At 40.7% G+C, this 27,718-nt stretch overlaps 1 protein-coding gene across 1 annotated transcript in view; it reads right to left on the bottom strand.

Annotated features, from left to right (window-relative positions):
• The window catches only part of ACAT2 (acetyl-CoA acetyltransferase 2), a 38,189-nt gene extending 14,644 nt beyond the window's left edge, over positions 1–23,545 (bottom strand). Inside the window, exons 1-8 of the mRNA XM_063443221.1 lie at positions 23,390–23,545; positions 20,032–20,166; positions 19,662–19,843; positions 16,183–16,300; positions 13,318–13,461; positions 12,723–12,845; positions 9,443–9,597; positions 3,905–4,015 (exon numbers count right to left, since the gene is read on the bottom strand). Coding sequence (XP_063299291.1) covers positions 3,905–4,015; positions 9,443–9,597; positions 12,723–12,845; positions 13,318–13,461; positions 16,183–16,300; positions 19,662–19,843; positions 20,032–20,166; positions 23,390–23,444 — 1,023 coding nt within the window. The 5' untranslated portion in view covers positions 23,445–23,545. The remainder of the gene's footprint in view (positions 1–3,904; positions 4,016–9,442; positions 9,598–12,722; positions 12,846–13,317; positions 13,462–16,182; positions 16,301–19,661; positions 19,844–20,031; positions 20,167–23,389) is intronic.
• Positions 23,546–27,718: the final 4,173 nt, after the last annotated feature.

Genomic DNA, 27,718 nt, shown 5'->3' with positions numbered 1-27,718 from the left:
CTGACTAAGGTTAACATTGTTATCCTAGATTACACTCTGCATTTACACCCAGCTAGGCATCTGGTAGATTCTGGTGCCGGGTATCTCACAGGGGTTTTACACGGCCTTATCGCCATTCCCACAGGTACACTTGTATGCCCTAACCTATTATCTGCATCCATTGACCCACTTACGGTGGACCACATTCTGTCCACGGCAATCATGCGCTGGTTTTACGATCACCTCTTTCCGGTCTTCACACTTCTCATCTTGGCGTACCAATCCCATCGAGGTAGCCATTCACAATACCCTATAATACGTCTGATCATAGACCTCTTCTGCACAGCACTCTACATCCAATGCCATGCAAGCTATCACTTCAGCAGGTAGTAAGGCTCGGTTGAGCAAGACAGACTTATCCAAGGCCTTTAATCTACTACCTATTCACCCTTCACTATGGCACCTGGCCTACGTTGGGCTCTCGGAGCAGCACTAAGTATTCAACATCTTCGCACAAACCCTCTGCTGGCCGCTTCTAAAAATATTCAGGTGTCCATTAGTCATCCACTATCTGGATGAATTTGTTGTTGTTTTAACAGGTTCACACCACCACAGCCTCCTTTTCACAACACCACAGCCTCCTTTTCACAACACTCGGGGTCCCTCTGTCACTAGGCTATAATTCCGCAGAGTAGGTCTCTTGTCCCTGGGCTACTTAATGTGCTCCACGAGGTGCCTACTCCTGCCCAACCATTCGGGAAGATCCAGCCAGGGCAGTTTTACACACTTGGAGTAGTTTTTGGCCATGGATCAGGATCTCTTCATTCATTCCCCCACTTTCAATTCACACAGACGCAGCAGCACATACAGGGTTCACAGCCATTTTCGGCAACCACTGGTTAGGGATGCATGGCCCACTGTGACGGATGCCTTGCCGGCCTTTAGAGAGACTTCTAATTTGTCAGAGATCTGCCCCATTGTGGCGGCCACCCTCACATGGGGTCATCTTTAGACCGGCAAGGCAGTTAAGTGCTGCTCTGACAACTCCACAGCCTGCGGCATCATTAACAAGGGCGGTCATCCTCACTAACCATTTTGTGGCTGATTCATAGGCTGACAGCAACCTCTCAGTTCTTTCTAGTTTGCTTTTACACTCTTAGTGTCCACAACACAGCCACTGACACTCTTTTACACCCAATCTAAGGTCTTCTTTCAGGCACTCCCTACGACCAACTACCTACCATCCAGGATACCACCATTCCATGAGCTTATCTTGGAATAAGCACACAATTACACCTCGTACAGGTACGCACGCTTCACACAGTTTCACGACTACTCTATCACTCACGCCAGGGCTTTGTATATTGTACCATGGCAGAAGTAGAGTTTGCTTGATTCAAGACTTTTTGCAGTTAAACTATGTTAATTTTTGACTCTTTCTCTAATCCTACAAGTCAAGCATCTTACTTATACCTCTTATGCTGTCACTCCGCTTTTACGTCTCTAAGGTCAACCACACACTATCAGTCCTAATCCATTACTTCACGTCTAAACCTCGCATTAAGGTGAGCTACATCATGGCTTCCTTCGCTGGTCTCTCTTTTTCACAAAAGTGCTGCAGCAGCAGCTTCAAGCTCCTACACCCCAGTCTACATCACTAAGTGATGGGGCCACAGGTAATCCTCAGTTCAATTACATATATACCTCAATCAGGGTAAAAGCTCCCTACAAGCTGTCAGTACCCACGCTGTATAAACTTGCAATAAAGTGTGTTTTCTTTGAATTCTCGTCCGTTGGTTTCGGCCCACCTCTACCAACTTTGCTTCTACTTCTACATTCCATTACGTATTAGAAATTCCGAGCACAAATTATATATATGGTGGTGTTTTTAAAAAAAACTTTTACAAACTAATAAAATCTGTCAACATTGAAGTTGCTGTTTAGTAGATAGGAGAGTGCGCTGGATCTTGTGTATTTATTGTATAATATGGCCCCCAGCAGCACCCCATTTAAGCATGTTTAGGTGAGTGCAACCATCCCCCCATGTTTCCTATATATATTTGGGAGTCTAGCCAACTCCTTGGTTCTGCACCCCTCCCTGTTACAGGTGCCTCATCTCAGGTCCCTATTTAGCCTTGTACTGCAGAGAGCCTCAGATGGAATTTTTTCCCAAGTAAGTGGTTAATCTCATAAGAGCAGACATTAGACTGTGAGAGTAGGACCTGCCAAAGATGGGGTACATTGACGTTGTGGCAGGCTTATGCAATGTATGATCATATAATGTAACTAAATCCCCATTTTTTTGCCTAGATTAGGTGTTTTTAAAAAAAACTTTTACAAACTAATAAAATCTGTCAACATTGAAGTTGCTGTTTAGTAGATAGGAGAGTGCGCTGGATCTTGTGTATTTATTGTATAATATGGCCCCCAGCAGCACCCCATTTAAGCATGTTTAGGTGAGTGCAACCATCCCCCCATGTTTCCTATATATATTTGGGAGTCTAGCCAACTCCTTGGTTCTGCACCCCTCCCTGTTACAGGTGCCTCATCTCAGGTCCCTATTTAGCCTTGTACTGCAGAGAGCCTCAGATGGAATTTTTTCCCAAGTAAGTGGTTAATCTCATAAGAGCAGACATTAGACTGTGAGAGTAGGACCTGCCAAAGATGGGGTACATTGACGTTGTGGCAGGCTTATGCAATGTATGATCATATAATGTAACTAAATCCCCATTTTTTTGCCTAGATTAGGTGTTTTTAAAAAAAACTTTTACAAACTAATAAAATCTGTCAACATTGAAGTTGCTGTTTAGTAGATAGGAGAGTGCGCTGGATCTTGTGTATTTATTGTATAATATGGCCCCCAGCAGCACCCCATTTAAGCATGTTTAGGTGAGTGCAACCATCCCCCCATGTTTCCTATATATATTTGGGAGTCTAGCCAACTCCTTGGTTCTGCACCCCTCCCTGTTACAGGTGCCTCATCTCAGGTCCCTATTTAGCCTTGTACTGCAGAGAGCCTCAGATGGAATTTTTTCCCAAGTAAGTGGTTAATCTCATAAGAGCAGACATTAGACTGTGAGAGTAGGACCTGCCAAAGATGGGGTACATTGACGTTGTGGCAGGCTTATGCAATGTATGATCATATAATGTAACTAAATCCCCATTTTTTTGCCTAGATTAGGTGTTTTTAAAAAAAACTTTTACAAACTAATAAAATCTGTCAACATTGAAGTTGCTGTTTAGTAGATAGGAGAGTGCGCTGGATCTTGTGTATTTATTATATATATATATATATATATATATATATATATATATATATACATACATACACACCAAAGATAATCAGCACTCCCAGGATTTGTAAAAAAAAAAAAATATTTATTCCAATCGTCAACGTTTCAGTTCCGGTTGCTTGCTGTCCTGATGAAAGTTCCCAAGCGGAACTGAAACGTTGACGATTGGAATAAATAAGAATTTTTTTTTTTTCTACAAATCCTGGGAGTGCTGATTATCTTTGGTGTTTATTTATCAGTGCAATCGAGCACGAATGGCTGAGAAAGAAAATTACTATGTGAGTAGGAGTGCAAGGTTTCATATATATATATATATATATATATATATATATATATATATATATATCTTTAGGGATTTCCCACAGGCCCCGTTTTAGGTTAGGACTTTTTAGGTTTAATGTGACTGGACTTTCACCTGTTGCAGTACACAATGTAGCCTTTTGTTATCTAGTTATCTAGTAGGACTGGTCCACCTGCACTTGTTGCATGTCTCGAACTCCTGCTCTTTGATGGCACAGCTCAGCTTTTTGAGTTATATCTACAGCAAAGCTACTCATAGGAGTATACAATCAAAAGGTGATATACAATGTGAATATTTTTGATTGGGGCAATAAAGGCCCATTTTAACTTACCTTTTTGGGGTTTAGTCCTAACTCTTTAGTCACTGCTAAAGCTTGAGCAGCAAAAGCCTCATTTATTTCAAATAGGTCCACATCATCTAGACTCCATCCTGCCTTATCAACCTACAGGGAAGAGAGGTGTAATAGATTAAGAAAAGGTTTTCAGATAAATACAATATCAAAATTTGATATTTATCAAGTAGGTAAAAACAATCTCCCAAAAACATCTTATATGATCCAACATTTTTTTTTTTTTGTAAATCTTGTTTTTATTATGGCAATCATATTATGGGGTACAGAAAAGAGAAAGAGGCACTGTGGGGGTAATACAAATCAAAGTTAACAAGTCGAATTTTAGTACACTCCTACCTAAAACAGCCATATTTTCGTAATCCAGTAAAGCGGAATAATACACATTGATAAAGAGATAAGAAGATGGGCACACAGTTTAGCGAACCCTAGCTCTAATGGCTAATTTCGTTTGTACTCTATACAAGTTGTGGATCCTGGGATCCGGTTGGTAACTCATGTGAGTAGTAACTTTGCAGTAGGTAAAGCGGTAGCGAGCCGTAACTAGGGGTTCACCTCATTGCCTATCGCGTTTGTGGTGTAGCAGTCTCGCTTAAGTGCACATAGGTTAGATAAACTGATTGAACTCTCTTTTGGGTCTTTCCCCATTGTTAGTTGTTCCCGGGACTGCGCTCGTTTGCAGTGTGTTTAGGCTATCTTAGGGGATGGCTATAAATTGGTGCGTCTCGTGGATTCCGGTCATGCAAGATCAGGTATGATCTAACATATTTAAACAAAAGCTTTTTCAGCATGTCTATGTATGTATTTGATTGAAATTACAAAAGAAATGAGAAAACGGCAAACCTGATTGGTTTCCATTGTTTAGCATGCTTAAAATTTACTTTGAAAGCTTTGTTGAGATGGAACAGCATAATTAAAAAGGTAAAGTTCTGGTTATGTATCCAATGTATATTTAAAGGCTCCGTCATGTTTTGAAACAATGTTTTATGTGTTGTTTCACAATATCTCTTGGGATAAGATGATTGTATCTAGCAGGGGGAATTTTATCATACTGAAGAAGCAAGTAGGAAAAGATGCCAATAGAAGCCTCTTTATTGACAGGAAGTTAAAGGGACACAGCAAACACCAAAACAACATAATACTGAAGTGTTTTTTGGGGTAGAGACCCTGTCTCTGCAGTTTGACATTGTTTAAATTTGACCATAAACAGCCTCCAGTGGCTGTCAGACTACAGACACATAGCCACGAAACTAGTTTGCTCATTGAAGACCTTTTTATTAATTTTAAGTTCCTCACATACACAACACTATGCATGCTGTGAATGTTTCTTGTGGAGATGCAATTGTTATACATGTGCCATAGGTGCCTAAACCTTCTCTATTAGAAGCATTGTATTGGACACAACTTATCCGTCAGTATGATCTCAGAATATGTGGAGCAGCTGCCTGGCAGAGTCCATCCAGGTGCTGGATTACAGGTTACTTTACAGTCTTTCATATTTATTTATTTTTTAAAAAGGGACCCTAAATCTGAGCAACAAAAAGAACACAGTGTTAAAAATAAACACTACCTTACCATTTATTTTGAGGGAAAAATAAAACAAAGTCATATCTCTAAAGCTTTGTGCTATAAACCGAAAATGTTACAGAACCTTTTTAAGTCTCTATCAGATTATATAGCAAATAGTTTTCATAAATAAGCTAAAAGTCGCCCTTTAAAAGGGCTACTTTAAGCACCATAACTTTAACATCTCAATGTCATTGTTACAGTGTTGTCAGTCTATGGGTGTCTTCCCCCAGTTTTTTCTCTGAAACTTTTTTTGAAGCAGTTTGACAAAAGCCTGGCCTCTCCCCAGGACCCATCATATGCTTCAATGATAGGCCAAGCTTACTGGGGCAGGGATTTATTATTATTTTTTTTTTTAAATCTTAATTTTTGCTGTGCATGGAGAAAATAATACAGTCAGACGTGCAATGCTACAACACCCAGAGCAAGTACTGTAAAAAGGCAGTTATAACAGCATGTGACATTAGGAAATTACACACAATGTTATAATAGTATATATATAGTTACATAGTTACATAGTTAGATAGCTGAAAAGAGACTTGCGTCCATCAAGTTCAGCCTTCCTCACACCTGTTTTTTGCTGTTGATCCAAAAGGAAAAAAAAAAAAAAAAACCCCAGTTTGAAGCACAATTTTGCAACAAGCTAGGACAAAAAATTCCTTCTTGACCCCAGAATGGCAGTCAGATTTATCCTTGAATCAAGCAGTTATTACCCTACATTGAAAGATTATATCCTTGAATATTCTGTCTTTGCAAGTATGCATCTAGTAGCTGTTTGAACATCTGTATGGACTCTGATAAAACCACTTCTTCAGGCAGAGAATTCCACATCCTGATTGTTCCTACAGTAAAAAAACCTTTCCTTTGCCTTAGACGAAATCTTCTTTCTTCCAGTCTAAACGCATGGCCTCGTGTCCTATGTAAAGTCCGGTTTGTGAATAGATTTCCACACAATGGTTTGTATTGGCCCCGAATATATTTGTATAATGTTATCATATCCCCTCTCAGGCGACGTTTTTCTAAACTAAATAGGTTTAAATTTGTTAACCTTTCTTCATAGCTGATATGTTCCATTCCTTTTATTAATTTTGTAGCCCGCCTCTGCACTTTTTCTAGTGCCATGATATCCTTCTTTAGAACAGGTGCCCAAAATTGCACAGCATATTCAATATGTGGTCTTACCAGTGATTTATAAAGAGGCAAAATGATATTCTCGTCCCGAGAATGAATGCCCTTTTTCATGCATGACAATACCTTACTGGCCTTGGCCACTGCTGATTGACATTGCACATTGTTGCATAGTTTGTTGTCTATAACAATATGAAGAACAGTAAATTCTACCGGTCTTAGCTTGCACCTTGAAAAAAAGTATTAAGGCCTAGGATGACATGGTAGTGATTATAAAACAGCTGACTGTACCACCAGAGAAAGCTCAAGCTTCTCACTGCTCAATTCTCTGCCATTTAGGAGTTAAATCACTTTTGTTTCTGTTTATTTAGAAAAGTTCTAATGCATGATCTATACACCAAACCTGCTTCATTAAGCTAAAGTTGTTTTGGTGAATATAGGGTTGCTTTAATTATTTTTCATATTAACTCATTTTATACATTTATCCTAAAATGTTAAAAATCAGGGCCTTAGTAAGTTAATTTACCTTACAGAAATCCAGTTTTAAAAGAAGTATGATCAGAGAAAATCATTGACAATGTCCATACAGTCATGGGAAACGTACACCCTCTGTGAATTCTATGGTTTTACATATCAGGACTTAACAACAATCTGTTCTTTAGCAGGTCTTAAAATTAGGTAAATACAACCTCAGATGAACAAAAACACATGACATATTACACCGTGTCCTGATTTATTTAACAAAACTAACGCCAAAATGGTGAAGCAATGTGTTAAAAACTAAGAACACCCTTACTGTTTCCATATGAATTAAGAGGCCAAGTAACAGACAGGTGCTGCTAATCAAATGATTAATTGATCATCAGCAAGTGAGACCACCTCTATAAAAGCCAAAGTTTAAGAAGTTTGCTGGTCTTGAGCATTCAGGTGTGTGTTAATACAGAAATACATCAACAATGGTCTTAGTGAAGCAATTGTACTTCTCATCAAACTGGGAAGGGTTATAAGGTCAAAAGTTTAGACATTTGGTCATAATGCACAGCACCATGTTTGGCGAAAGCCAAACACAGCATATCAACACAAACACCGCATACCAACTGTCAAGCACAGTGGTGGAGAGATGATAATTTGGGCTTGTTTTACAGCAATAGGACCTGGGAATCTTGCAGTCAATGAGTCAACTATGAACTCCTCTATATACCAAAGTATTCTAGAGTGAAATGTGAGGTCATCTGTCCGACAGCTAAAGCTTGACCAAAATGGGGTCATGCAACAGGTCAATGATCCCAAGCACACCAGAAAATCTACAACAGAATGGCTGAAAAAGAAAATAATCAAGGTGTTGCAATGGCCCAGTCAAAGTCCAGACCTCAACCCGCTTGAAATGCTGTCGCAGGACCTTAAGAGAGCTGTTCATAAACAAATGCCAGCAAACCTCAATGAAGCAACATTATAAAAAAGAGGGGGGCAATATTCCTCCACAACAATTTGAGATAAAGTCATACAGAAAAAGATTACTTAAAGGATCACTATAGGGTCAGGAACACAGACATGTATTCCTAACCCTATAGTGTTAACACCACTATCTAGCTCCCCTGGGCCCCTAATGCCTCCATAAATATAGCAAAATCTTACTGTATTCAAGCCAGAAGCTGTAACTCTGCATGCTGTTTGCCTAAAAAAAAAACAAGCAGTCTGCTGACATCATCAGAAGTGGTGGGCTGATCCAATCACAGTGCTTTCCCATAGAATTGGCTGTGACTGACAAAGAGGCAGAGCCAGCATTATTCAAACACAGCCCTGGCCAATCAGCATCTCCTCATAGAGATGAACTGAATCAACGTATCTCTATGAGGAAAGTTTAGTGTCTGCATGCAGAGGGAGGAGATACTGAACGTTTGGATGCATTTTAGGCAGCCATGACCCAGGAAGGATCTCTAACAGCCATCTGAGGAGTGGCCAGTGAAGTTATCACTAGGCTGTAAAAAAGACAGTGTTTATAGCATAAAACCTGAAGGGTATGATTCTACTCACCAGAACAAATTCAATAAGCTGTAGTTGTTCTGGTGACTATAGTGTCCCTTTAAAGTTATTGCTGCTAATGGAGGTTCTACAAGCTATTAAATCATAAGGTGTACTTAGCTTTCACACATAGTTTATCCATTTTGGCTTTTTTTTTTTTAATAAATCATGACAATATAATATGTAATGTGTTGTTTTTCATCTGATGTTGTATTCACCTAATTTTAAGACCTGCTAGGGAACAGGTGATTGGTAATATGTTCTTATATGTAAAAGCACAGAATTAAAACAGTTTGTACTTTCTTTTTTCAATGCTGGTGTTGTAACAATTGAACCGTCCATAAGGAAAGCAAAAGACATACTTAATCATCATTGCATGTGCAGGTATTGGCATCAACATTTTCCCATAAACAGTCATTTAGGCACTTTCTTTATTTCACATATATATATGTGATCACAGGTGCATGAGTTAATGCATTTTAAGTTTTTAAGAATTAATTGTGTGCCAAACTATTAATGCCATCAACAGCTTTGCACATGATGCAGCTGATGCATTTTTTTTTATCGATCAATAATAAGAAACAGCACAATCCACATATAACTTTTATTAGTAATGCAAATGCCACAAAAGGGATGGCGTATCTTTTCTTTCTATTTTTTTTAATAATATTAATAATTTTAAATTAAAAAGATAGAAAAATTATTATTATTTTTTAAAAGACAAACATTCAAGATTTTCATTATAACTAAAACCTGGCAGTCTATGAAGATGCAGTGGAGAACGTTTGCTGAAAAAACACTCACCGCTTTTTTAATTGCTGGTATTGGCCCAACTCCCATAATGGATGGATCCAACCCAGCTTGAGCAGAAGAAACAATCCGTGCCAAAGAAGAAAGTCCTCTTCTGTGAGCTTCAGACTGCTTCATAAGAATTACAGCAGCTGCTCCATCATTGATACCTGAGGAAAGGGAATAATTAGATTATGCTGAAACAACAACAAAAAAGTTAATTTCCAGACAGAAAAATGAATTTCCTTTACCCTTCTGCTATTTACACGAGGGATTAAACCGGTTAGTTAGTTAAATATATATTTTATATTAACCAGATATAGCAAATTTAGCTGCAATTACCACCTGAAGATCTGTTTTGAGTGGAGATGATGGACTGCATTACAAATGTAAAATATATTAGAACACATTGTAAAGCAATAGGATGGAATAAACCCACTATTCCCATTGTACAGCACTGCGGAATTTGTTGGCACTTTATAAATAAAAAAAATTGATAATAATGATACAAAATTCCAGTAAAAAGTAATTTTGTATCAGAAATATAGAGGTGCATAAAAGATGGCCATAGTTCGAGAAACATCTTGGTTGTGTTTTTTTTATTATTATTTTATGCCTGACTTTGAGCCTTTAATTTCATTATTATGGATAGGCTTCTCAAATGATCATAGTCTGCTAGAATAACTTTTCAAATTATTTTTCTACAAAAATTCCCATGAACTTTAATGGTTAATTCTGCAGATAACTAATGTGATAAGTTTTATCCAAATAATTAAATTGAGGCCTTAAAGAACCACTATAGGCACCCAGACCACTTCAGCTTAATGATGTGGTCTGGGTGCCAGGTCCATCTAGGATGAACCCTTTCTGCTGTAAACATAGCAGTTTCAGAGAAACTGCTATGTTTACCTATGGGTTAATCCAGCCTCTAGTGGCTGTCTCATTGACAGCCGCTAGAGGCGCTTCCACGCTTCTCACTGTGATTTTCACAGTGAGACGATGCCAGCGTCCATAGGAAAGCATTTAGAATGCTTTCCTGTGGACTGGCTGAATGCGCGCGTGGCTCTTGCCGCACATGTGCATTCAGCCGATGACGGGGAAAGGAGGCAGAGAGTCCCCACCGCCGAGGGAGAAAAGGTGATTGTTTAACCCCTTCCTCACCCTAGAGCCCGGTGGGAGTGGGTCCCTACTGGTGGGGGGGGGGGGGACCTAGAGACCCTATAGTGCCAGGAAAACGATTATGTTTTCCTGGCACTATAGTGGTCCTTTAACCCCTTAAGGACACATGACATGTCTGACACGTCATGATTCCATTTTATTCCAGAAGTTTGGTCCTTAAGGGGTTAAAGGGAAACTCCAGTGCCAGGATAACAATCCGTTTTCCTGGCACTGGAGGGTGCCTCTCCCTCCCACCCCCCAATCCCCGGTTACTGAAGGGGTGAAAACCCCTTCAGTCACTGACCTGAGGCAGCGGCGATGTCCCTCGTCGCTGTCTCCTCCTCCGCGCCGCTCCTCCCTGTGATTCCCTCGGCCGGTGGGCGAGACTGATCCCGCCCACCGGCCGAGGAGACCTAATGCGCATGCGCGGCAATGCCGCGCATTAGCGCTCCCCATAGGAAAGCATTGAAAATGAATTTCAATGCTTTCCTATGGGGATTTGAGCGACGCTGGAGGTCCTCACACAGCATGAGGACGTCCAGAGACGCTCTAGCAAGGAAAATCCTTGCTACAAACCAGGAAGTGACCTCTAGTGGCTGTCTAGTAGACAGACACTAGAGGTGGAGTTAACCCTGCAAGGTAATTATTGCAGTTTATAAAAAACTGCAATAATTACACTTGCAGGGTTAGGAGTAGTGGTATGAGCAGAAATGGTCTGGGTGCCTGGAGTGTCCCTTTAAATGGACATGCATCACTTAAGCTTTGAATGAGACAGTTGCCTCACTCTGAAGGCTCACACAAGCAGGTAAATATTTTTTTTTCCCCTATGTACCTGCTTTTTCTCTCTTATGCTTTCCACGTCCACTCCAAGAGGGACACTGATCTAACCAATCAGTGTCCTATCCCTAGGCTATGATTATTCTATTGAGACAATGTATATGTTGATACTATTGGTGTCATCAGGTATAAATCACCACATTTGTTACTATATCTACAAATGAATTTTACTTATAATTTTCAGTTTGTTTTATTAGTCTACCACCTAGATCGTGAAAGAAAATGTGTTAACATATAAAGTCTTGGTGTTTCATGATGTTTTGGTGTTTCACCTCCTGGGCCCCCTTTGCTCCGCCATTCCTGTAATACTTATCTGTTAGCCACAATCTTTTACTGCAGCTCTGCTCCGCCTGCCAAAATATCATCAATACTGATGATCTCCCAGCTAATCTGATGGTTCTCGTAAAGCATATTACTGCACTATGCCTGGAGTGTGTGTATATATATTTATTTTATATTTTAATAAATAAGGGTAAAAATAGATAATCATGTGCCTTTATATTGCAGCTATAGATCACTATTGCTTTAAAAACACGCTCTATCCCGAAAAGTACTTTAGCTAACTGTAATACTTTAGCTACTAACATAGTTACATTGTTACATAGCTGAAAAGAAACGTGTCCATCAAGTTCAGCCTCTCATATTTGTTATTTGCCGTTCATCCAAAAGAAGGCAAACAAAACGGGTTTGAAGCACTTCCAAATTTTGCAACAAAATAGGGCAAAAAAATCCTTCTTGACTCCAGAATGGCAGTCAGATTAATCCTTGGATCCAGAAACATTTACCTTATATTGAAAAATGATATCCTTAAATATTCTGTTTTTGCAAGTATGCATATAGTTGCCCCATCCTTTTCACTTTATGAAAGTGTTGATTTTAAGAGAATCTAGAACTTTTATAAACCAACGCCAATGCACCCTCCTGACTGTCAGACTGCTCTGCATGCTTACTCTGTGTTGGGGCACAAAGCAAAAGTCTGGGCTTCTATGAGAAGCATAGCTGGATGCACGGTTATTTCTGCTCATAAGCCTTTCATCGCTATGCTTCTCTAAAAGAAGCACTGGTTGGGCCTGGAGAGAATCAGTACTGATAAGTGGGTAAAGCAGAGCTGAGGCAAGGAACTGTCTCACTGAACTATTTTTTTCTTATTTATTTATAGCTTTAAGGAAGAGGGATGGGCAAGAAGACTGTCCACCACTACAGAGTAATAAATAAACGGTCAGCGCATATAATCGGGTCTCATATTGTATTACACGATTGTTCATTTCTTGCAGTGCACAGTAAGAACAATATCGCTTACCTGAAGCATTACCCGGAGTTACAGTGCCACTTCCATCCTTCAGAAAATATGGTTTTAATTTTTTCATTGCTTCTAAATTGCTTCCATGTCGTGGGAACTCATCTGCTTTCACTTCAACTGGGCCTAGAAATGTTTTAAAGGGAAGTCAGTGTTTCGACTGTCTTTTCGTGAAGCTCAGAATTTCACTACCATGTTAGAGTGCTAAAACTCCACAACCACATGAGACATTCACTATCTCCCCAGGTGACGCTGTCTCTTACATGACATACTGAGCATATCAGCCAAAGTACAGCCGTCCAGCAGAATTGGGTTTAAAATTAAATACCTCAACTATGAAATCAGTACTTTCAACTTTCGATCAGGTTTAGTTGATACCGCTAGCTCTACAGAGACTTTACATTGAACGTATGAGATCCTTCTCAATATTAAACTCACAACGCATTAGATTGCAAAGGTTTCCAGGTGAGGCTTACAGGCTCATGGTTTGTCGGGGCCTTAGCTGGAACAATAGCATCAAGTATTCTTGAAACTAGCACAATGTAAACATTTATTAGCAGGTTAGATAAACACGTCTTGGAAAATCCAAGATTCCCACCTTTTCTGGAGGGCACTGCAACTGGGATAATCTCTTTGTCAAAGTAACCAGCTTTTTGTGCTGCCTCAGTTCTATTCTGTGATTCAACAGCAAGTTTATCTTGTTCCTCTCTGGATATGTTCCACTGTTTCGCCACATTTTCAGCTAAAGAATGATTGAAAAAGCAAATATTTAATTTGCAGGTAAAATGAAAAAAGCAATTATGCTAACATAACAAGCAGGAAGGTAATATAAAAGAAACAAGTTTCAAAACAATGTTACACTGGTGTGATATCAGACAGAACCTAGAACTACAGGAAATGCCATATAAAGTAATGTACTTTAAAACAACAAATCTTGAAATTTGATGCAGTCAAGTCCAGAATCATTAAAAAAATTAGAATGTTAAAGAAAGAAATACAGTTCAAGAATGAGAGTTTTGGAATTACACTGAGAATAACACAAAAAATATAAACTGTCTGCATCTATTTTCAATAGCACGTGATTAATAATCTAGTCTTTAAAATAACTTCAATTGACAGCCTTAAAGGGACACTGTAGTCACCAGCACAACTACAGCTTAATGTAGTTGTTCTGGTAAGTATAATCATTCCCTTCAGGCATTTCAATGCAAACACTGCCCCCTAGGGACACCTCCAAGTGGCCACTCCTCAGATGGCCACTGAAGGTGCTTCATGGGGAAGTGCTGCAAAGTAGGCAGCACTGGCGTTCAGTGTCTCCCCGCTCTGCATGGAGACGCTGAATTTTCCTCATAGAGAATTTTCCTCAATGCATCTCAATGAGGAGGTACTGATTGGCTAAAACGGTGTTTGGCCATGCCCCCATCCCACCTCTTTGGTGATTTCAGCTGTTTAATGCTTTCCCTATAGGAAAGCATTGGATTGGCTTAAAAGCAGCAATTCTGATGATGTCACCAAGGAGTCGGATCAGGGGCAGGGCCAGCATCGGCAGACCCAGGCAATGCTGGGAATAAGGTAAGTTTTCAACTTTTCTAATAAGGGCAAGCCACCTAAATAGTGGCTTTAACACTATAGGGTCAGGAATACATGTCTGTGTTCCTGACCATATAGTGTTCCTTTAATATCCACAGATGGAAGCATAGCTCAAGCTCTTCAGCTGCCATTTCATATGAGGTCTGTGGGGAAAAAGTGGAATAGAACTCAAAGTAAGCAGGTCAACAAATTGCTATGGTTGAAATTAGTCAGTCGAGGCTAACCTACTAAATACATGAAAAACCAAGAAAGATCCAGAGTCTCTGGTTCCATGTGCTCAGCTGCTGTAGGTTTAATATTTTTATTGGGTGAGCTCCTTTACATTTATGCACTGCTAAAACAGGTCATATTTATTTATTTTTTAAATATACATTTCAGGAATGTCTAAATTTCTGTAAAATAGAGTTGATCCATTTTCTCTTAAAACCAAAATTGGTTATATTATCACAACATGTTAAATGCCAACACTGACAATTTTAGAGGCCAGGCTATTTTTCCCTGTTGAATTAACCAACCTTATGTTTAAATATACAATAAAAGTGGTCCACAGGCAGGATGGTGGCCATTAAAGCACTCTGAGACACTTTAAGAAGCATACTTCTAGCTGTACCATTCTAACGCCAGTCGTAGGCTTGTAATGAAGGCATAAATATCGCTGTATGTGTATATTGCACACTCATGAGATCATCGGTCTTAGGATGGGGAAGTGTGGTGCATCAGTTGGTAGCTATGAACAGTGTAGCCGTCTGGGTGATACGTGAGACCATTGCAACCTTACTTATATTTTGTGTATCATTGTAAGGTGCACAATTAAGAAGAGTACATAGATAAACTTCATGTTGTGCATAACATGCAGGATAGTAAAGGCAATAATGATAGGCATACAGTAGTACATAGCATACAGCCATAACAGAGACATGACTTGGAGTCTGCTAAGAGATCTTACAGAACTACGGTGGGTATAGCTCGCTATTATAAGCAATCAATCAGTAGCAGCAGATATGTACACAGAAGGCTAGGATTCAACTTTTCATTATTTAGTACCATCTGTGGGTCTGTTGGCCGCCATCCACATTAGCAGCAGATAGGAACTTACAAGGCTAGGTAATCTGTTGACCTTATGTGGTATATTCGCAACCTTACGGGATTTTCTTGCTAGTCGTGGAATGTATTCGCAGGAAGCAGTAGCATCTTGTATTTAGTTGTTCTAGGTTTAACGTGAAAGAACTTGGGGATTAACGGGGAGAATGAGACACTTGCTCTACCATAACTGTTTCTATTAGCGCGTTATGCACGCTCAGTGCCTATGTGCGTTGTCCCGGCCGCAAGTGAGTCTTGGAGGCGGTTGGCCAGGAATCTTGGCAAGGGATACCAGTGTGGTTTGACATCTGGGAGGCGTTTGAACAAAAATCTCCCTGTTCAGTTTGACCGAATGCTTACTTTAAAGAAAGTTTCTCTCAGAACGCAATAGGTGATGCCTGGTACCTATGAGATTAGGCAAAATTGCCTACATGCTTTCCTTGTACTTGAAAATATTAGCGAGAGGTTATAAGTGCTTGACAAATACTCCATTCTGAGTCGAAACGTTGCAGTGTTCCACATGTTCCAAAAAAAGGTGCCTGAAGACATTGGAGTGTCTGGACCCTTTTTCTAAAACTGGTTACTGACAAAAGACACAAAGAAGCTATCACTTCCATCTAACTAGCATCTCATTGTACCTTTGCCAGATATGCCAACATTTCAAAGCCTGTAGTAACTTGACTGAAGTTAGTTAGACACAAGAAGCCGAAAGACTTCCCAAAGACCACGCATGTGTCATGATGTAGGAAGGGTTAAGAAATAAAAACAAAAAATGCAATGTGTTGTCGCTCACCAGTTATCCCCATGTGATATTTGTAAAAGGCATCATTGAGACCATCACAAAGTATACTGTCTTGTAGAGAAACATCTCCAGCTTTAACACCAGCTCGCATGTGCACTAAATGAGGAGCCTGCAGGAAATAATCACAATTGGTTATATTTTTTTATTTTTTTAACCTTGGTACTTTTGTAACTAAGTACATGAAGACAGTAAGTAAAACAATTCTTATTGAATGAATCAAGGACACTAATTATGCTGAAAGGAGAAAAATCTTTTGGCCATAAAGAATATCCCACACTGTTGTAGAACTACAAATCCATAATTCTTTGCCAACCTTAGGGCAAACTAAGAATCAGGATATTTAGTTCCACAGCAGCTGGTGTCTTTCTTTTGGCCATCTTGGGGACCATTTTCACAATCACCCATTTTGGAGATATTTGCTTTGGTAATCTAATGAGATCTTTAGTAAGGTATACTCTTTAAAAAAAAAAAAAAAAAAAAAAAGGAACCAACCGTGCCAAACTATGAGTTGGAAAGCTTCAAGAATCCCTCAAACAATACTTGCCAGTCTTTCTGGAAGACTGTTGTCACAGCCCGAGAGGGGTTCAGTTGTTGCTAAGGAACTCAGTTTCAGCAGAACAGCAATCTCTAATCACAAATCACAAACTTCAGGAGCACCCGAGGGTGAAAACAGGGCCCTGATAGGTCAGGAAAATGTACCAGGCAACAGTATCCAAGAGGGAGTAGACAAGAGGCATGATCAGGCGGTCCAAACGACAAGGCAGGCAACGAGAAAGCCCAGTTAGAAGCTTAGAACAACCAAGCACTGTTAGGGGGTTACTCTGGGATTAAATAGGCTGAGAGAGTCACATAACCAGCACCATTCCCCTGTAGGCGGAACACTGTGGACCTATAAACAGTTCAAAGACTCAGCACCATCTTGGTTTGCATCATTTTCCTTGCACCACCTCTCCCAGTCTCTCCCTGGTCTCTGCTTGCTGCCGCACAGTCCGCATGGAAGACACCATCTTGCCGTAGCGATGTGGTGCCTGCGGACCCTCGCACTGAATGGGTGGACAGGGGAGCAGCATACAAGACTAGAGAGACACGAATTGCGTCAGCCACCACAATATTGCCTTTAGGGCGCAGCAGGTGAGTAGCACTGTGTGCCATGACAACTGTCTCAGATGGCTACTCATTTCTTAAACAATGTGAGGAAAATCACTATGCCCACAGATGTTTAAGAGCATATGTAGAACTTTAGGGACTGTTCATCCCTTGGAACAATTGGAGGTGTGCATGGTGTGTGGGGGTGGAACGACTTATACTCTACCTGGAGACAGGGCATCCCTCAGCAATTAAAAACTGCTATTAATGCCAGAGTTGGGAGTCTATTAATGTCAGGGACTTGGGTACTGGTATTGAAGAGTGCCTTGGACGTCTATCATATTTAAATGCCTAACCCATTGCACATGAGTTATTGGAAAGGGAAGATATATGAGCAGTTCCTTCCGTCAGACATACTTGGAATGCCATTTACCGCAATATTAAACAGTGTTAATATGAACAAATATTATCAAGGTCTGTGACTACTGTAACCCAAATTTATATTACTAAACTAACCTCAAGCACAAACTGTGAAAAAAAAAAAAAAAACACAAAAAAACACAAAAAAAACCGACCTGGGCTAAAACCACATTGTGTTAATGTTTATACGTATTACAACATAACACAAACTAAACCTGTCAATGCATTCTGAGGTTGTGTGAGGACAGAACGTGAAATGAGCCAATGTAATCAGTCAAGAAAAACCATAAACTGCACCTGCCAATGCAATCTGAGATTGTGTGAGGACAAAAGGCAAAATGAGCCACACTGCTAGTGACAAACTAAACAAAAATTTTTACAATTTTAATTGTGTTTTTCTTTGTGTATGGTTTAAATAAAAGAACACTCTAGGTACCATAGTTATTCCTCATTAAAGGGGCACTCCACTACCCACATATAATATAAAAATCACTGTTTAGTAGATCTACCCAAAATTAAAAAGTGCATTAATTTATTTATGTATTTTTTCCATTAGGGATATACCTAAAACAGCTTGCAAAACCTGCAGATCTTCTGTCTGCTGCCTTTGCAAGCTCACCCCCCTTCAAACCCCACCCAGACTTTCTGTGACTGTCTAATCACAGGCTTACCAATGCAGCTCAATGAGATGTCTTTGTAAGTCAAGTGCTCTGGGCAATTGCTGTCTCCTGAGGTCAGCTGCACTGAGCTAACGGAACCAGTTAGTAACATTGCCTGTTGTCTGCTTGAAAGCCAAGGGGGTATAACCAGGTTTATTTATAAAAAAAAAGTGTAAATTTCTATTAAAATCTGCACTTTTTACAAAATGAAAAAAAGAGGACACACTCTCCACTCAAATCTTTTCAGCAAGGTAAAGTTGTTTAAGGGTCTGGAGTGTCTCTTTAAAGTGGTTATGGAACCTGGAGTCCCTTGGCACTGTCCCACTGTTAGTTGTTAAATCAATCTCACTTAGCTTGACACTGCATGAGGGTCTCAGGGCCTTGTGGCTTTGCCCCCCTACTGAAGGTAGGGAAATGGAGTGATGGGCAGCAGTAATGGGCGGAGAGGGCTCAGCAGACACTCTCAGCCTACCACTGCAGCTCATCAATGCTCAGGATACTAAGGAAGCATTAGCAAAAGCAGCAGAGAGAGGCTTGGGTTTGAGTAGATGGGGTCCCTCGCTCAGTTTCAAGCCGATCAAAAACTGTTTAACATTAAATAGTACAATGTGAAATGGAAGAACTCAATTTCAATAAAATTAAATTGTTACGGTGCCTATTACGGTTATCCTTAAAAAAAAAAATTGAAAATATAAGCTCTAATGGTTGGAGTGTTTTTCTGTAGGAACAATATACTAATATTGCACATATTATTCTGATAAAATGCATTGTGCACTTGAATATCTATTATCCACAGATCACTACTTTTACATTGTCACAGCTTGTGTAACTATACACTTGCCAGTTGTCCCCATTCTATAAATGATCTAGGGAATACAATACTGCTACAGGCTGAAGATTGTCTAATATGATGTACCTGGTCCAAATAACAGAGATCAAATGAAAAGAAATTGGTGACTTAGCTTCGGTCATTGTCCAAACGTTGAGGAACACTGCTTTAAACAGCAAGGACATTCACAGACTTAAACCTCCAGCGTCACATATTTATATGTCATGTGTACCAGTTGTACAGTGCTGAGATATCGTGGCAAGTTTTGAAGTAATCAATAATAATTATATAATAGCTCTATAAAAAAATAACATGTGGAGCACGACCGTTCATATTCCTTTTGAATGTGGAATTCCCACACAGAAAAAAAACAAATCATGTTAAAATTTGCCCCTATTACACACATCTATGTGAGCCTCTTTAACTCCCAGCTACATCACACAAAATGTGTAAACATTTCTACAGAAATTATTCACCTGGCTCATGTTCTCCATTCCACCTGCTACCACGACATCTGCTTCTCCAGTAATAATAGACTGAGCCCCTAGGCTGACCGCCTTCAAACCAGATCCACATATCATTTGGCAGCTCCAGGCTGGAACACTGTAGGGAATACCTGCAGATACACTGGCTTGACGAGTGGGGTTTTGTCCAGTACCTGAAAATTAATTGAATGAAAAAATGTGCTATAGTTGATATTTCTGAGCATTATGTTGGTTTGACCACCAACACACACCAGTTATAAAATAACAAAAAAGTAACATATCCATAAAATATATTTACTGCATAGCTATATAGATAAGTCAGCTTACACTAGACACACATCACAGGTCATCACACACATACCTGCAGTCAAAACATGGCCAAATATTACTTCAGAGACTTCATCAGGTTTAACACTGGCTCGCTTTAAAACCTCTTTGATCACAACAGAGCCCAAATCATAAACAGGTAAGCTCGACAGAGCACCATTAAATGAGCCTAAAACAGAAATTGGTATTCGGTTAGAATTATATCAAAGCAAACTGAACACATGACCAAGAAATCTGAACATATGAACAAGAGTCTACCAGACCAGATGTACCCATTAAAGAGACACTCAGTGCACAGATAAAACTTGAATGCATTTCAGCTTCATTAAAGCAGCTCTGTCAACTTTTTAGTTTTTACATATTTTACCAAGACCTCAATGGTGACATTGCTGCTTGGTGTGTGGTGCCCCAGGGGTGCAGAGAAGAGGAGGTTTACTTACCTGATGCTGTTTCCCGTTTGCCTCTCCATCTTCGAGCTTCAGCTTCTGGTGCTTCACCTGCCAGGAGCACACTTCAGTGCTGTACTCTCACATATGTGAGTTCAGTAGAGGATCCCATAAGGGAATCCATCGATATTATCTTGCGATGAGTGAGCCAATGTCTTACTCCCACAGCCGTCGCCAGCAACAGCAGAGGGAAGTGACAAAACTTGACCGCGATCGCGCCTCCCCACTCTAGTGGTTATGATGCTACAAGTTCCATAGTAAGGGGGCCTAGAAATATGCACATAGTTGACAATAGGCAGCATGGAACTCCAGTTTTGGGTTGGCTAATTACACAACTATGACGCCTCAGGAGGCAGTTACCCCTTCGACAGCAGAGGGATTATAGACTTTATGTGCAGGATTTCATGCAAAATGCTGAACATACAAATTCCAGGCACCATGATCAGCTCAAACCAATAAGGTGGTCATGGTGTTTGGAGTAACCCTTTAAGTCCAATAGGATGGCAGCAAATTATTTAATGACGCACTATGAGGAATGTAGTTTAATGTACTACGAGAAATGTGGGGACGCGAATGCTGGATATCCCTGCGCTAACATTTCACCATCTACTCTGGATGTGTGTTGCATTCAGCCAGTTCTGTTCTAAAAAGTGGTGAAAAATGGAAAAGTGGAGGAGTTACTATTGAAAGAGATCTGCTGGGCCCACTGGTTTCCATTGTGACTGCCCTACATATAGTACATTAGACAACATTTTGGAACAGAACACTTTCAAAACTATCCCCCTATAGTTAATAATTGCAAAGGCTAGATGTCAGGCTAGTGTTTGTGGAAGCTAGATTATGTTATGAAACTTGAATATTAGGGTTATTTGGCATTATGGAATTCAAAGGTAAAGGCTACGCTAGGGCTTTTGGAGTACTGTAGCTACAGGTCACAGGAATGATGATTTGCAATTAAGTTTACACTTTAGGCTATGGGTATAATAGCTAATGGTTAGGTTTGGGATAGTAGCTATGGAATTATGGCTATGGGTTAGGCTTATGCTAGGGATTATTGTTATTAGAAATATTATGGCTAAAATTTACATTTGGCCTAGGGGTTATGTCAAATGTTTTCACAAACTTTTTGCTTGGCTGTCACAATGTTTCGGACTACAACATTTAGAGCTAGAATATACATATTTGCCATGCAAAGAAAATTACATTCAGACATTATTGGGGTACAGGGTACAATGGTACCTTTGCCATGTGCTCATATGCAACATGTGCAGACCCCAACACACAGTATGCTGACACGATTTCAGTGCATGCTTTCACAATGCATTGACATTAGCACTATTATTCTTTTTATTCAAACAATATTTAATTTCTTTTTTAATTGAGTAAATGTCAATTCACAGCAAAAGGGCTAATACAGGCTACATTAAACAGCGAAAAGAGCATATTAAGCATATAAAAAGGTCATACAATTATAAAAAAAAAGGGTAACATTTTATTGTGTGTTCTCTAAATAAATCATATACATTCCTTGTTCACTTAATTATTATTATTGCCATTTATATAGTGCCAGCAGATTATGTAGCACTGTACAATATTATAAGAGTGGGGGGTGGGGGATTAACTATAAAGAGGACAATTACAAAAAAACAAAAACAAAAAACCTTACAGGAACGATAGGTTGAAGAGGACCCTGCTCAAACGAGCTTATAGTCTATAGGATGAATATAAATAACTTTGAAAAACATAAATGCTGTTAGAGGCAAATGTGAGAGTATGAAGAGAAAGAAATGAATGTATTTATATATATACACACACACACGTGTGGATACAACTAGTCATTACAAGTACAACTTATATGAATAGAGCTGGCACCAACTACTGAGAGTGATATGGTTTATGTCAGACAAGCAATCAGAACACACTGTTGAACATTGCCATCGAGCCATCCAATAAGAAACAAGCCCCATACATGGTTCTACAAGCAGCAGCCAATCAGGGTAAGAGAAGATAATGTCACGAAGACCTGGAGAGGCTGACCCTCCCTCTATTCATACATGGAGCTGCTGAATATTCATGAGCTCCACTCTGAGTCTCAGCCCATAAACTAGTCACCAACAATATGCTCAACATTACACAGCAATTCAACTAGCCAGAAGCTGGGAGTAAGTGTGCAATATAGATCTGGGTTATAATATATATATATATATATATATATATATATATATATATATATATATATATATATATATATATATATATATGTGTGTGTGTGTTTTCAAACATGATCATGCACATCCATAAATGTATCATTTTAAAATCTGTTCATTTGAATAAACTAAACTTTGGCACATTTACTGCAATGCATTTCAAAGCAGCAAACATTTGCAAAGCACATAATAGAATATAGTTATAATAATGTGAACACAAAAAAATAAAACATATATAGTAATGTGAAAATATGGTTCCCTATGAAGAATGACTTGTGTAAATAAATGAAACAAACACTGGGATAATTGTTTGATGTAATTATTATAGGATATAGTTCCATGTCTAATAAGGGTGTTCATGTACAATGTTTAATTATGCTAAAGTACAAATTAATGTGGAAATCCAGAACTACGTAAAAAATAAACCTTATTTTACTCTAGCGATTATGGTGTACATATATTTTAGGTTATAAGCAAGATAAACATATCATAACAATAAGATAAACATATAAAAGGTATAAATATCGAGGTGGGAAAGAAAATCAAACGAGAAAGGCAGAGAGAACTAAATGCGAAATATATAAACAGACACTGCAAATCACATATAGAAGCACAAACATGCTAGTTTGAAATACTTCATTATAAAAGAATGTTAAAGCAAAGCTTTATAAAATGAACAGGTTACTCTTATCATTCACAGCTGTTGTATGTCACTATATAAATTAATTTTAATAAATACCTATGGCAGTGCGAGCTGCAGAGACAATCACCACTGGATCCTGTGCTAAACTCATCTTCCACAACAGGTCTGCTGAGCCTTACTGCACTGACAGCTGAACACTGAGCTCTGAATGATCATGCACACTGCGCTCACTAATCTACCGCAATGAATACTGTACAGCTCAGCCTGCTTCCTGCACTGGACACCTCATACAACATGCAGAGAACACAAACAGCGCCAACTAGAGGCGCGGAGGGAGAACTGCACTACAGTAAAACCTGCCAGTTTACCTGATTTTAAAGGAACATACCTATCTACATTTGTAATGGACAAACAGGGACACTTTAAAGCAGGCTTCCCCAAACTCCGGCCCTCCAGATGTTGCTGAACTACAACTCCCATGATTCTCAGCCTATCTATTTATTTCATAGAATCACGGGACTTGTAGTTCAGCAACATCTGGAGGGCCGGAGTTTGGGGAAGCCTGCTTTAACCCCTTAAGGACTGAGCCAAATGTACACGTTGTGAACAAAACAAAATGTAAACAAAACCTGGCATTTGCGCTACATGTCTGTCCAACCGTAATTCACCTCTTTCATATTAAATGCACCCCCCTTATTATATATCATTTTATCCAGGGGAAACAGGGCTTTAACATCAAATATTTAGGTATGGAACATACCGTATTTTTCGCTCCATAAGACGCACCACACCATAAGACGCACCTAGTTTTTAGAGGAGGAAACCCAGAAAAAAAAAATATTTTGAACAAACTATCCCATAGTGTTTTTTACTATGGGAAAGTTTGTTCAGAATATTTTTTTTTCTCCCCTGTCCCATAGTGTTCCTTACCACCCACTCCCCTCTCCTGTCCTATAATGAATTTTACCCCCCCACCCCCCTCTGTCCCATAGTGTTCTTTAACCCCCAACCCCTTGTCCAATAGTGTTCTCATCCCATAGTGTTCCCCCCTCCCCTCCTCACATAGTGTTCTCCCCCTCCCCTCCCCTCCTCCCATAGTGTCCCCCCCTTCCCTCCCATAGTGTTCCCCCCTCCCCTCCCATAGTGTTCCCCCCTCCCCTCCCATAGTGTTCCCCCCTCCCCTCCTCCTATAGTGTTCCCCTCTCCCCTCCTCCAATAGTGTTCTCCCCTCCCCTCCTCCCATAGTTTTCTCCCCCTCCCATAGTTTTCTCCCCCTCCCCTCCCCTCCCCTCCCCTCCTCCCATAGTGTTCTCCCCTCCCCTCCTCCCATAGTGTTCTCCCCCTCCCCTCCTCCTATAGTGTTCTCCCCCTCCCCTCCTCCCATAGTGTTCTCCCCTCCCCTCCTCCCATAGTGTCCCCTCCTCCCATAGTGTCCCCCCCTCCCCTCCTCCCATAGTGGGGACACAGGGACACTAGGGGACACTGGGACACTAGGAGACACTGGGACACTAAGAGACACTGAGACATTGGGACACAGAGACACTATGTCCCCATTTCTCCCAGTGTCCCCATGTCCCCCAGCCAGTGTCTCTAGTGTCTCAGTGTCCCCAAGTCTCCCAGTGTCTGTGTCTCATGTCTCTCAGTGTGTCTAGTGTCCCCATGTGTCCCTATATGTCCCAGTGTCCCCATGTCTATGTCCACAACTGTCCCCATGTCTCCCAGTGTCCCCAAGTGTCTGTCTCACAGCCAGTGTCCCCTAGTCTCCCAGTGTCCCCTAGTCTCCCAGTGTCCCCTAGTCTCCCAGTGTCTGTGTCCCTAGTGTCTTAGTGTCCCCAAATGTTTGTGTCCCCATGTCTCTCAGTGTCCCCAAGTGTCTGTCTCCCAGCCAGTGTCCCCTAGTCTCCCAGTGTCTGTGTTCCCATGTCTCTGTGTCTCTAGTGTCCCCATGTCTCCCAGTGTCCCTATATGTCCCAGTGTCCCCTAGTCTCCCAGTGTCTGTGTTCCCATGTCTCTGTGTCCCTAGTGTCTTAGTGTCCCCAAATGTTTGTGTCCCCATGTCTCTCAGTGTCCCCAAGTGTCTGTCTCCCAGCCAGTGTCCCCTAGTCTCCCAGTGTCTGTGTTCCCATGTCTCTGTGTCCCTAGTGTCCCCATGTCTCCCAGTGTCCCTATATGTCCCAGTGTCCCCATGTCTATGTCCACAACTGTCCCCATGTCTCCCAGTGTCCCCAAGTGTCTGTCTCCCAGCCAGTGTCCCCTAGTCTCCCAGTGTCTGTGTTCCCATGTCTCTGTGTCCCTAGTGTCTTAGTGTCCCCAAATGTTTCAGTGTCCCCATGTCTCAGTGTCTGTGTCCCTAGTGTCTCAGTGTCCCCATTTCTCCCAGTTTCCCTAAATGTCTCAGTGTCGCCATGTCTCCCAGTGTCCCCATGTCTCCCAGTGTCCCCATGTCTGTGTGTTCCCGGGTCTCTCAGTGTCCCCATGTCTCTCAGTGTCCCCAGGTCTCACTGTGTCCCCAGTATCCTAGTGACATGGGGACACACTGAGACATTGGGACACTGGGAGAAATGGGGACACTGGGAGACTAGGGGACTGGGCGACATGGGTACACTGACACTGTGATACATAGGGACACTGAGACACTGGGTGACTTGCGAGACTGAGACACTGGGAGACAGGGAGACATTGGGAGCAATCCATCTATACAGCAGAATCAAACTGTGAGTAGTTTGTTGGTGATTTTACAGAATTTTCTACGATGTCACTCCTTGTGATTATACAAATGATTAAGGCTGGTATTTTTTCCCAAGAAAGGTGGCAACCCTAACTACTCTTCACATACTCTTGCTTAAAGGAGCACTACAGGGTCAGGAACACAATCATGTATTTCTGACCCTAATATGTTAAAACCACCACCCTGGCCCCTTCTTGCCTCCCTAAGTATAGTAAAATATAACTTGTATTCAAGTCTGCAACTGCTGGCTCTGGCTCTGAACTGACTGTCTGCTGTCATCATCAGAAGTGGTGGTCTGAGCAAATTACAATACTTGCCCACAGGATTGGCTGAGACTGTTAACTAGGCAGATCAGGGGCAGAGCCAGCACAAGTCCAACATAGCCCTGGCCAATCAGCATCTCCTCATGAAGATAAATTGAATCAATGCATCTCTATGAGGAAAGTTCAGTGTCTGCATGCAGAGGGTGGAGACACTGAATGGCAGTGCTGCACACTAGGCAGTACTGCCCCAGGAAGCACCTCTAGCAGCCATCTAAGGAGTGGCCAGTGGAGTTATTTTCTCTGAAAAGACAGTGTTTACTGCAAAAGGCCTGAATGGAATGATTCTGCTTACCAGAACAAATACAATAAGCTGTAGTTGTTCTGGTGACTATAGTGTCCCTTTAAGTTTGGAAGCTTAAGAGGGATGTATGGGAACAAAACCTGTGTGGACTGGCTGACAATAAAATTAGTTTAGGTAATGCTGTTGGTCTCTCTAACACTGTGGTATGTCCCCTCCTTTCTTCTACACTCACTACATACACATTTTCTCTGTCTCAGACTGTATATCAGGAACTTCTGCCTGCTAGTAAGAAGATAAGGAGACAAGTGGACCAGCGAGTGCTAGGGGACAGTCCTTAGAAAGCATGGAGTGAGCGCATCATTAGACGCATTTATGTCAAGCTCAGAATGCTGCCTGCATAGTATGCCCTTACTTGGCCAGCCTGCAGGATTGGCGGGCAGCCTGACATGCATTCATGCCAGGCTGTCCTTCAAATTCTTTGGACAGACATGCCCCCTTTTTGGGCATGTTCTCCCCTTTTGGCAGGTCTGGTGACGTGATTCGCACCAGTGGCCCACCCTTTTACCCTGCCCATTGACTTCCTGCTTCACTGGACACTGCTGTTAGGGGGTATGGATTTACTGGAAAGATGAAAGCATAAATGAGAGAGAGATTAGCATAGAGTATATGTTTTCTTATAGCTGCATCCTATGAGCCTCCCTCCAACACCATCTCCATCAGATACATGACGCTTGGGAGGTATGACCATTTAAGTGTTTTTGGTCGATAAGATTCTGTAAATAGGCCCATCATAATTGTCAGCACCAGGCCCACTGGGCTCTTAATCCGGCCCTGAATAAAATACACATATTTGTATTCGCTATTTTGTTATTTTTTAGTTCTACATGACATTTTAACTGTCAATGTCATAATACTGTTTGCTTTTACTGCAATAAAATACACATATTTGTATTTAGCAAAGTCTCACGTGTAAAACAGTACCTCCTACGTACAGGTTTCATGGTGTTTTGGGAAGTTACAGGGTCAAATATAGCACGTTACATTTGAAATTGAAATTCGCCAGATTGGTTACGTTGCCTTTGAGACGTTATAGTAGCCCAGGAATTACATTTACACCCATAATGGCATACCAT

This window comes from Pelobates fuscus, chromosome 2 (assembly GCF_036172605.1).
Source record: "Pelobates fuscus isolate aPelFus1 chromosome 2, aPelFus1.pri, whole genome shotgun sequence".
Lineage (NCBI taxonomy): Eukaryota > Metazoa > Chordata > Amphibia > Anura > Pelobatidae > Pelobates > Pelobates fuscus.
This window is presented reverse-complemented; position numbering and strand designations above follow the sequence as displayed.